General features: G+C 40.8%; 2 protein-coding genes and 1 pseudogene across 2 annotated transcripts; 1 reads left to right on the top strand and 2 right to left on the bottom strand.

The window, feature by feature from the left end:
- Positions 1 to 2901: 2901 nt before the first annotated feature.
- Positions 2902 to 3921, bottom strand: LOC114566254 (olfactory receptor 5B17-like). Its single transcript, XM_028594581.1, has one exon. It carries the CDS (start codon positions 3835 to 3837, stop codon positions 2902 to 2904), a length of 936 nt encoding a protein of 311 aa, XP_028450382.1. The 5' UTR covers positions 3838 to 3921.
- A 3438-nt stretch (positions 3922 to 7359) lies between these two features.
- LOC114566253 (putative olfactory receptor 52P1) lies at positions 7360 to 9546 on the bottom strand (annotated as a pseudogene).
- A 1989-nt stretch (positions 9547 to 11535) lies between these two features.
- Positions 11536 to 12480, top strand: LOC114566252 (olfactory receptor 52D1-like). The gene has a single exon (XM_028594580.1). It carries the CDS (start codon positions 11536 to 11538, stop codon positions 12478 to 12480), a length of 945 nt encoding a protein of 314 aa, XP_028450381.1.

Raw genomic sequence — 12480 nt, 5'->3', positions numbered from 1 at the left:
GATACATCTGTCAACATTAATGTTTCTGCTGCTTTCAAAAAAAAGCCAGGTATTATATAATACTTTTTACTGCTGTAGAGGGTGCAGTGTGTTTGTTGGCATTACCTTGTAATCAACCCCGTACCAGAACTGAAACAACAGCAACACTTTTATGTAGTGCGGTAGAGGCCTACAGCTGACGCATCACACGCACAGGTTATCTGTCACTTGGCAACCACTCATCTTCTGTGTATCCAAAGAAACTTTTTCAGTTAAAGTGTTTAGCCAATGTACAGTGGGGGAAATAAGTATTTGACCCCTTGCTGATTTTGCAGGTTTGCCCACTTACAAAGAATGCAAAAATCTACAATTTTAATCATATGTACATTCTAACAGTGAAAGACAGAATCCCAAAGAAAATTCCAGAAAATCACATCATATGAATTTATTAAAATTGATAACCATCTGATGAGGAAAAACAAGTATTTGACCCCCTGGACAAACGGCATGTTAATATTTTGTAGAAAAGCCATTATTGGCCAGCACAGATGTCAAACGGTTTTTATAGTTGGTGACAAGGTTTGTGCACATTTCGGCAGGGATGTTGGCCCACCCTCCCCTGCAGACAGCCTCCAAATCATTCAGGTTCCGAGGTTGTCGCCTGGCAACTCGAATTTTAAGCTCCCTCTAAAGATTTTCAATCGGTTCAGGTCTGGAGACTGGCTAGGCCACTCCAGAACCTTGATGTGCTTCTTCTTCAGCCACTCTTTTGTTGCTTTGGCGGTGTGCTTAGGGTCGTTGTCGTACTGAAACACCCATCCTCGACTCATCTTCAGCTCTCTCACTGAGGGAAGGAGATGTCGGCCCAGAATTCCACAATACATGGCCCCCGTCCATCCTCCCCTCAATACGATGGAGTTGTCCCGTCCCCTTGGCTGAAAAGCACCCCCAAAGCATGATGTTGCCACCACCATGCTTGACGGTGGGATGGTGTTCTTTGGGTTGTACTCGGTGTTCTTTGCCCTCCAAACACGACGAGTTGAGTTGAGGCCAAAAAGTTCTATTTTGGTCTCATCTGACCACATCACCTTCTTCCAGGCCTCTTCTGAGTCGTCCAGGTGGTGAATGGCGAACTTCATGCGGGCCTGTACATGTTTCTTCTTGAGCAGGGGACCTTGCGTGCGCTGCAGGATTTCAATCCATGATGGCGTGAGTGTTACCAACCGTTTCTTTTGTAACTGTGGTCCCAGCTGCCTTCAGTTGATTCATCAGTTCCCCCTTGTGGTTTTGGGATGATTCCTCACCGTTCGCATGATCAGGGACACCCCACGAGGCAAGATCTTGTGTGGAGGCCCAGACCGAGGGAGGTTGGCGGTGGTGTGGTGCTTCTTCCATTTCCTGATAACTGCACCGACAGTTGATCTTTTCTCTCCAAGTTGATTTCCGATTCTCTTGTAGCCCATCCCAGCCTTGTGCAGATCAACAATCTTGTCCCTGATGTCCGTAGAAAGCTCTTTGGTCTTGCCCATGGTGGTGATGTTGGATGCTGGTTGTTTGGGTGTTGACAGGTGTCTTTTATACAGGTAATGAGGTGAGGCAGGTGTATTTGATGTAGATAATTGGTTCGGATTGGGGCTGTGTCTTAAAGAAAGACTAACTGGCTTGTAGGAGCCAGAATACTTGCTGTTTGTCCAGGGGGTCAAATACTTGTTCTTCCTCATCAGATGGTTATCAATTTTAATAAATTCATATGATGTGATTTTCTGGAATTTTACTGTATTTTTTAAGTCTTTTCCAGTTATTTTTCAGGATTCTTTGTCATCCCAGCTGACAAAATATTTTTACGGTGTATCTCTTACGGTGTATGTACAGTGTTAGTCATTTACCTTGCTCAAACAGTACCATAATTTCACAGATTATCTCAAATTAGAGCTGCAAAGATTTAGTTGTCAACTATTAAATTAATCTGCAACTATCATCAGTTTGAGAATTTTTACGTTACGTTCTAGTTAATTCTCTCTGTGACAATAAAAACAGCCAAGTCTCATGGCAGTTTGTGAAATGTTCAAGTAATTTAATCTATTGATTTGTGTACAAAGACATGTTTATCTCGTTTTTTTCGTGATGGTCAGCACATTTTTTAAACTAATTTATTTCAATTGGAATCATCTTTTGTGATCACAGCACAATTCTTTGGAAAACCATGCCAATGTAAAGTCAATGAGAAGATGGCGTAGTATGAAAATCCGCAGAGGGAGGTTGTGTGGGGTGGTAGATGGGTCAAACAACACAGGCCTTTCACCCAGGAGACTGGGGATCGTGTCCCGCGTGTCACGTTTCCTAAACCCAACCGTCACGTTCTTCTTTACCTAAATCCAACAGTCCCGTTCATATTTACCTAAACCCAACCGTCCCATTGTTGTCCCGCGTGTCATGGAAATGTACGCTAAAACAGCGGTTGTAGGTCTAAAAATGCCAATAATAGCAAAGCTGTATACAGCTTCTCTGCTGCAGCCCGACTGGCAGAAAGAATCATGCTGTGATCACGAAAGATGCTTCCAATTGAAATACATTAGTTTAAAAACGTGGTGACCATCACAAAAAAATTAGATAAACATGTCCTTGTACACAAATCAATAGATTAAATTACATGAACATTTCACGAACTGCCGTGAGACTGGGTTGAAACTGAATATCTTTGAGTTGGGTACACAAAAAGACATTTGAGGACGTCATCTTGGACTTTGGTAAACACTGATCCACATTTGTCACCAATTTTCTGACATTTTAGAGACCAAACTAGTTCATAGATAATCCATTTATCCAGAGAATAATCCACCCATTAATCAACAATGAAAATTATTTAAAAAAAAGATACAAGTATAAAATATACAAGTAGAAGAGGACAAAACATGCAACATGTCAAGTTACTTTATTGATATGAAACAAAGTTTTAATGATCTGCCGGACCTCTTTATTTTGCAGACCATAGATAGCAGCGTTCAGGGCCGGCAGGACAACATGTCCCACGACGGACGCCGCTTTCCTGAGGTCGGCCAGAAGAGGGAAGCGGTGCAGGATCACAATGAGGAAGCCGGACACCATGAAGATGATGTATGCGACCAGATGAGTGGTGCAGGTCTGCAGCGCTTTGCTGTTCAGAGCTTTGTTTTTACTACTCAAACACACCATGGCGATCCTTAGGTAGGTGAGTGTTACGCTGCTGAGGGACGAGCCCAGCAGCACCACTGTGTAGCCAAGACCGTAGATGTTATTGACGAGAATGCTTTCACAAGACAGTTTGAACAAGGACGCATTGTCGCAAAACGGGTTGAAGATAACTGACCTGCAGCGTGACAGACGGATGCTGAGCCCCACGAGAATCGCCACCAGCACGAAGATCGTTCCCCACGCTGCCACCGACAGCAACACCACCATCCTGTTGGTCATGACAGCGGCGTACCGCAGCGGGTTGCAGATGGCCACATAACGATCAAAAGCCATGATCATGAGCACCGTGTGAGAAGCACCCACATGGAGATGAACACAAAACGCCTGGAAGGCACAGTCAATGTAATGAATGTACCGTTCTGAGTCTGAAATTAAAAGATCTTGGAGGACATGAGGTATAATTACTGTCGCCCCAAAGACATCATTGATGCTCATGTTGCAGACGAGCAGATACATGGGCTGCTGGAGGCTCTTGCTCCGAAATATCAACACCACCAGGCCAATGTTGGACACCAAGATGAAGATGTAGATGAGGAGGAGGAAGATGAAGGTGGGAATTAAACCCTGGGAAATTACGTTTAACCCCTCTAAGATTAGAATATCCCCAACAAAAGTGTTGTTTTCCATTTCTGATTTGTTGTGTCAGGATAAAGACTGAATGTATATCTGCAGTTGTATGTATATGCAGTTAAAGTAACAAAAGCAACACGATTTAACTGTGACTCTTTAAAAAAAACTCTAGGGCTTTCCTCGCCTGAAGTAATTGTTTTGATTTAAATCAACAGATCTGTAAAACTGAGTATCTCCACAAGATCTCACTGTGACTCTTTAAAAGGTTAGAAATTGTTTGAGTTAGGAGATAGCCGTATGCTTTCCCCCCGCCAATGTCAAATAATAAAGATAGCCAACAACTTGAGTGTAACTGAGTTCATCACTAAACCATTTCCTTTAATTAGGGCTGTCATCAATTAAAACAAATCATAGTTGACTGACCAATTGGTTGATTTAATCGACAGATCTGGAAAAAAATTAATTTCTTTTCAACTTATATGATGTAAAAAACGTACTCATTTAATCTCAAGGTTTTTTTTCTTATAAAGAATAAGTTTGAGAGAAGTCGGGCTGTCCTCGACTAAATAAAACTCTTCCTCAACTTTGTTATTCTAAACCGTTATCATGATTTTGTTACAGAGGCATCCAACACATTAAATCAGATTTTCTCCATCATTCATCTATATTACAAAACAGCATTATTTCTTTGCTTAAAATTGCATTTAAAGATTTCCCAAATTGTCCCTGGAACGGCTGTTTCCAGAAACAATGTCCCAGTTACACTAAAAAAGAGCTTTCATTGGTAGAAATTCTCACAAAAGACGTCAAGTCAATCAGCTTCAACATTCGTCTATCATGAAAGCCTTGAATCAGATTAGGAAAAACGTCCAAAAAAACACTTTTGAAAGGATAAAAAAATCTAAGAAACTTCAGGTAGAGCAACAAAAGATAGATCCCTCTCTGAGGACAGACAGATACATCGATGTTGAATGTCTCTGAGCTCCACAGATTAACTTTCATTCAAGAGAAGGCAGAAACAGAGACACATATAAAACGTGACAAATAAATCAATAACTACTATATCATTTGGGTGAATCGACACTTTAAAAAAGCTTAAGTGTGCACAAGATTAGATTTCTTTCTCAACACGTTATCCTCCAGTTCAGTGAGAACTGCGACAGAAAATGAAGAATACTTTCATTCACCTCTAATGCATTTGATTGAAGGCAGAAACAGAAACTTTGCAAATAAATCTATAACATGCAATATCATTTGGTTCAACTAACACTTTGAAAGAGTTTGAAGATAATTCAAAAGTGCAAGTTTTGTGCCCAGATTAGATTTCTTACTGAAACATGTTAGGGTTAGGGTTATCCTCCACTTCAGGAGAACTCTTCCACAAAGCTGCGACAGAAAATGAAGAATACATTTGTCTCACTAGATGCTGTAAATTCATTAAAACACAGATTGTATTACACACGTATGAGAAAACACAACCTCCCTCCACCTAAGACCAGATGTGTAACTGCAGACACTTTTATTCAGCACTCAGCTGCAGCATCACATGCTGACAAGTCAACTGTTGCCTGGCACCCATTGATACAGAGCATGTGTATCTCCTGTAGGTTGTTTTTAATTTAAGATATTGGAATAGAGAGTGGGCACCAAGAAGTTAATGAGTAAAGTTTATTTATATGGCACTTTTCGCAATTGCTTCACAATAAAATGAAATACAATAAATAAAAGACTGAGACTGAGAATACAAAGGAAAACATGAAATTAGACAGCCATAAAAAACGTTTAACTAAAATCCTGTTTAAATAACAAAGAAAGAAGCTTATATTTTATAAATAAGCTTACACATACAACATACAATCATATACAGTAAAATGTATTCAACCCATCCTAAGACAGACACATAGCAGTGTCCGTGGAACAACTTGGGGTTCATTGTCTCGCTAAAGGACACATTAGGCCCATTGGAGATGAGCGACCCCTCGTCTGTAAAGTGGACGGGAGCAGGGGCAGGTTCCCACAGCCCTATGTTCCCACAGCCCAATCGTCCCACAGCCCAATGGTCCCACAGCCCTATGTTCCCACAGCCCAATGGTTCCACAGCCCAATGGTCCCACAGCCCTATGTTCCCACAGCCCAATGGTTTTAAGATTTTTCTTAAAATTAGGCCCTATGTTAGGGTTACATTCCATTGCATCTGTATTCTATTTCTACTGGATAATACGTTGGGTGTAATTGGCTAAAAAATTGGGAGAAAGGGAGATAAAATCTGATACACATAGGGCCTAATTTTGAAAAAATCTTAGAAATATGGGAACATAGGCAAGTTCCCACCGGCAGCAGCAGGGGGCGGAGACAAAATGTTGTTGGCAAGTCAGACAGCTTAGTGTCTGTACGGGAAGTCACAGAAACAGTCACATCCTGTTAGATCCCATTCTGATTTGTTAAAATCAGATTTGTTTATCAATATGTACTTTGTATTCAAATTTGGATTGCAAATTCGGCTCCTAACGATCAAAACAGAGTCATTGAGAAAAGCAATTATTTTGCAGTTTAGTGCAAAGTATTATTTTTCATAGTTTTACTTCCCAGAGTTCGCTAGATGGGGGAAAATCTAAATACTCTCACCACGTAAATGGGTGTTTGAAATCAAAACCCAATCCCCAATCTAATCTTAGTTGTTTTGGTGTCTAAACTTAAGTGAAGATCTTTGTCCGAACCCGACGGGACCCGAGCTATAGCCTACATTAGTCATAAATAAATGATTTAAAAAAAATGTATAAATGACTCATTCTTGACAAAAGGCAAAAGAGCTGTGTGCGTGCGCATATTTGAATGTCAGGCTGTAAATGGGTTTGGGCTTTTAAAAAGCTGTCAATCAAAATGTACTCGTCAGGCTCGGGCCTTGTCGGGCCTAACTTTTAAGGCCCGATTACATCACATGACCGGCCCGCGGTGGCCTAATTTCGTAGAATATGATATGAAATGGTGTGCATACATTTTCACCTAAAAAGGCAAATTTACCACAAATATATTTATATTTCACAAATTAAACTTTTAAATCCAAGTTTAATTCTGTAAATACATTGCTTAAACCTTGTGTTGTCCATAGGTCAAATTTGATCCATTTATATATCAGAATTAAAGGTTTCTTTGGACCAAATTTCCCCACAATAACATGAATGCGTGGATGTAAGTTGTATGGAAGCCATGTAACAATTCTTGGCAGGTAGAATTACTGATTTCTTTCATTGAATTGTGGGTGTTTTTTTTCTCACAATTTCACAGCATTTGAAATAAACTGTAATCCATTCAACATCCTCTGATCTTAACTATCAGTCAAAATAAAATAAAAAATGTTCTAAACATAAACTTAAATTATGTTTATTCACCATGTATTTAAAAAGCGTCGAAAAAAGTGACAAAAACGTCTCAAAAAGCATCAAAAAAAGTTAATTTGCAATTTTGACCCAGAAGGACATCAAGTTCACGGTCTACAGGAAGACAACACAAGTGTTAAAGTAGAAAAAAATAGTTTTTACATGTGCAAATATCCTTCATTAAACATTAAACAGCTGTATTTCAATTCTTTCCAGCCCCTTTACTGTTGCGAAACAAAGTGATGATCCTCTGTTTAATCTTTTTAATTTGCAGCCCGTAGATAACGGTGTTGAATGCCGGCAGAGTCGCTTTGCATAACAACGACACCACTTTCCTGTGGTCCGAGGGAATTGATGCAGGGCGATGATGACGGTGGCTGAAAAAGCAGGAAGACGTACACGGCCAGGTGGGTGGAACAGGTCTGCAGCGCTTTGCTGTTCAGAGCTTTGTTCTTACGCCGCAATATTCAGGTAGGTGATCGAGACGCTGCCGATGGAGAAGCCGAGCAGGAGCACAGTGTAGCCGATGCCGACAATGTTGTTGACAGTAACCTCACAGGAGAGGTTGAACAAGGAGGCTTCACCACCATCTCGTCATGATGGAGGCGTACCGCAGTGGGTTGCAGATGGCCATGTAGCAATCGAAAGCCATGATAATCAGAACAGTATGAGTGGTGGCCGCATAGATGTGAACAAAGAAGGCCTGGACAGCGCAGTTGACGTAACGAATGTACCGCTCTAAATGTGGAATGAAAATATCTCGGTTATTGCCAATTGATCCGGACCTCTGACCTGTAATAAAAAAATCAAATGCGACTCTTTGAGTGATATGTTTGAGAACCGCTAGCCTAGGCCAAAGATGGATGACAGAACTTGTGTTGGCAACCCAAGAACCTGCTGTCCAAGACATTTAAATTGTAAATTAATCGCTAACTAAGTATTTTGATAATCAATTAATTGGTTCGAATAAATTTTCATGAAACTTGTGTGTCGTGTGATGTCAGCTTGTTAAATGTGAATATTTTTCTAGTTTCTTCTCTCCTCTGGGACAGTAAACTGAATATCTTCGAGTTGTGGACAAAGCAACAGATTTGAGGACCTCATCTTGGGCTTCTGGTCACTGCAGTGATAATTATTCACTTTTATTATTAATTTTTTTAGTAATGTTTAACTATATGCACTGATTGACAGCATTAGGATTTTGTATCATGTTGTACATGTTTGTTTCTGTGTTTTTTTTTTTTTTTTCAACAGCATGGGTTAAGTGCTCAAGACAAATTCCCCAGCTTGTGTTACAATAATTAATCTTGATCTTGGGCTTTGGGAAACACTGGTAACACACTACGCCGTCATGGATTGAAATCCTGCAGCGCACGCAAGGTCCCCCTGCTCAAGAAGAAACATGTACAGGCCCGCATGAAGTTCGCCATTCACCACCTGGACGACTCAGAAGAGGCCTGGAAGAAGGTGATGTGGTCAGATGAGACCAAAATAGAACTTTTTGGTCTCAACTCAACTCGTCGTGTTAGGAGGGCAAAGAACACCGAGTACAACCCAAAGAACACCATCCCCACCGTCAAGCATGGTGGTGGCAACATCATGCTTTGGGGGTGCTTTTCAACCAAGGGGACGGGACAACTCCATCGTATTGAGGGGAGGATGGACGGGGCCATGTATCGTGGAATTCTGGACCGACATCTCCTTCCCTCAGTGAGAGAGCTGAAGATGGGTCGAGGATTTCAGCACGACAACGACCCTAAGCACACCGCCAAAGCAACAAAACAGTGGCTGAAGAAGAAGCACATCAAGGTTCTGGAGTGGCCTAGCCAGTCTCCAGACCTGAATCCGATTGAAAATCTTTGGAGGGAGCTTAAAATTCGAGTTGCCAGGCGACAACCTCGGAACCTGAATGATTTGGAGGCTGTCTGCAGGGAGGAGTGGGCCAACATCCCTGCCGAAATGTGCATAAACCTTGTCACCAACTATAAAAACCGTTTGACATCTGTGCTGGCCAATAATGGCTTTTCTACAAAATATTAACATGCTGTTTGTCCAGGGGGTCAAATACTTGTTTTTCCTCATCAGATGGTTATCAATTTTAATAAATTCATATGATGTGATTTTCTGGAATTTTCTTTGGGATTCTGTCTTTCACTGTTAGAATGTACATATGATTAAAATTGTAGATTTTTGCATTCTTTGTAAGTGGGCAAACCTGCAAAATCAGCAAGGGGTCAAATACTTATTTCCCCCACTGTAGACGTTTTGAGAATGTGTCAAATTTGACCCCAAGGACAACATGAAGGTTAACCCTCATTTTGTCCTCGGGTCATATTTGATCTTGGGCTTTGGGAAACAGTGATTGACATTTCCCACCATTTTCTGACATGTTAGAAACGAAACAACTAATCCGTTCATCTAGAAAAGAATCCACACATTATTGGACTATGAAAATAATCAATAGTTGCATCCCTAAAAAGAACAAATAACTCTCTTAATCTATGGGAGAGAGATACTGTAGGTGTAGGCCTTTACATTGGCAAAAACTTTTAACTGAAAAAAACCCATAAGTTTCTTTAGATACACAGAAGCTGAGTGGTTGCCAAGTGACAGACAACCTGTGCGTGTGATGCGTCAGCTGTAGGCCTCTAACACACTACATAAAAGTGTTGCTGTTGTTTCAGTTCTTGTACGGGGTGGATTACAAGGTAATACTAAAAAACACTTTGCACCCTCTACAGCAGTAAAAAGTATTATGTGAATGTACCTTTGCAATACCTGGCTTTTTTTCCCAAAGCAGCAGAAACATTAATGTTAACAGATGTGTCCTTCTTTTGCTTGTACATTTGACAGTCGATTAAATTCGCTCTTAAGAAATTAAATGTGAGACGTGGGGAAAAGTTAAGTCTTTACATTTAGATTTACTTCTCCAGCTATGTTGAAATGCTTCTCCCAGTTCGGTTGACTACTGTTGACATGTAAAATAAACATTAAAAGTGTCAAAAACGTTGAAATATTTTGATGTGTAGTCTTAATGAGAACTGTATCTTATCTATCCTGTAGCTTTTGTGTCACTTTTATCCAGTGGTTTGTTTTCTTCACAAATGTAAAATGTGTATAGATCACTGAATGGAAATCGTTGGGATCATTTTCACAATCAGACTCAGAAAAGGTTTTATTGTCAAGTAAGTAATACTGTTGAATAACTGTTTAAACAACAAGAGGAAAAAGCTGAATGGTTTAGTGCAAGATATGACTTATAACTAATTACAGAATCACAGATTTTCATGACTCTGATGAAGAAACTCGGTCAAGTCTGGATGATAACTGATCTGCAGCTGTTTGCATTGCAGCTGTCATTCATGTAAGAATCTTTGTTGTTATTTCACAGAGACTCGCAGCATTTTTCTTAACATTTTCAGGCTTTTAGGCGAATCACCTAAGCCTATGATTTGTGCCACTTCATCTACACCAAATTAATCAAAACTGAAGTATTTGTATCCTTGAGAGACAGCTTGGATTCATTATTTCTTTCTTTATTCATTTGTACTTTTCTAACCCTAACCCAAACCCCAACCCCCTAACCCTAACCCTAACACTTCTTCACTAAGTTGCTTTGCTTTTATTTGGATCCTTCCGAGATAGCTTGGATTGATTATTTATTACTTTATTCCATTCATTTGTACTTTTCTAACCATGTCTTACCCTTTCACAGCACTTTATTTAACATAACATTTATAATTTACTGTGCTGTTTCTAATGTTTTGAGTTTGTTTTTTAGCTTCTGGTTCAGTGTGGTAATTGTACCTTGTTTTTCATTTGTGCTGTGGAATCATTGTGTATTTTGCCATGGACCTTGATGTGATTTGATGCCTACTGCAGATTACATTTCCTTCGGGAAAAAAAACAAATATACTACTTTAAATAAAAAAACTTTTTCCAGGCTTAATTACATAGCATTATATTGGTGCATAGACTTGCGTACTCAAACTTGCATTTGCTTTTTTTGCTTTTTTTATTGAAAATATTTAACATTTTCCTCCAAAACCCATGGCTAAATATGTGCACCTAGCCCTTCCAGAAATCTAGGGAAAACTATGCAGTTTCATATTTTTTTAAGGTTATATTTTGCAAATTTTTTGGCCTTTATTTGAGCTGACAACAGAAAAAGGGGAGAAAGTGGGAACTCCTGCAGTTTACACAGATATGGAAAATCAGACTTTAAACTTTTTGTTATCTGCTCCAGCTTTCCCAAATGTTTGTACACAGTCAGCTAATAATATTGGTTCAAAATTATGTGAAATTACATGTTCTTTATTGCACCTAACCCTGTCACAAATCTAGGGAAAACGCTGCTCTTGTGCAGTTTTACACAGATATGGAGAACCAGACATTAAACGAGGACATCCTGCTCCTGGAGGGGTTAAACATCTCCCCCCAGTCCACCATTCCTGCTTTCATCATCCTACTGCTAATCTACGTCTTTGCATTGGTGTCCAACATCAGTTTGGTCACGCTGATCTTCACGAGCAGGAGCCTCCATCAGCCCATGTATCTGCTCTTCTGCAACATGAGCATCAATGACATTTTTGGGGCGTCGATTGTCACGCCGCACGTACTCCGAGACATTTTCATTCCACATTCAGAGCGGTACATTCGTTACATCCACTGCGCCGTCCAGGCCTTCTGCGTTCACTTCTACTGGGCCACCACTCACACTGTTCTGATTATCATGGCTTTCGATCGCTACATGGCCATCTGCAACCCGCTGCGGTACGCCTCCATCATGACCTACAGGATGGTGGTGAAGCTGTCAGTGTCGGCGTGGGCGGTGTCTTTGTTGATAGCGTCTACGCTCGTCGGACTCAGCATCCGTTTGTCGCGCTGCAGGCGGGTTGTACCCAACCCGTTCTGCGACAACGCCTCCTTGTTCAACCTCTCCTGTGAAAATGTTACTGTCAACAACATCGTCGGCATCAGCTACACGGTGCTCCTGCTCGGCATTTCGGTCGGAAGCGTCTCGATCACCTACCTGAATATTGCGGCGGTGTGTGTGCGTAGTAAGAACAAATCTCTGAACAGCAAAGCGCTACAGACCTGTTCCACCCACCTGGCCGTGTACGTCTTCCTGTTTGTGTCAGCCGCCATCATCATCGCCCTGCACCGATTCCCTCGGACGGCGGACTACAGGAAAGTGGTGTCGGTGTTGTGCGAAGCAACTCTGCTGGCATTCAACGCCGTTATCTACGGGCTGCAAATTAAAGAGATCAAGCAGAGGATCATCACTTTGTTTCGCAACAGTAAAGGGGCTGGAAAGAAATGA

This window comes from Perca flavescens, chromosome 13 (assembly GCF_004354835.1).
Source record: "Perca flavescens isolate YP-PL-M2 chromosome 13, PFLA_1.0, whole genome shotgun sequence".
Classification (NCBI taxonomy): Eukaryota; Metazoa; Chordata; class Actinopteri; order Perciformes; family Percidae; genus Perca; species Perca flavescens.
This window is presented reverse-complemented; position numbering and strand designations above follow the sequence as displayed.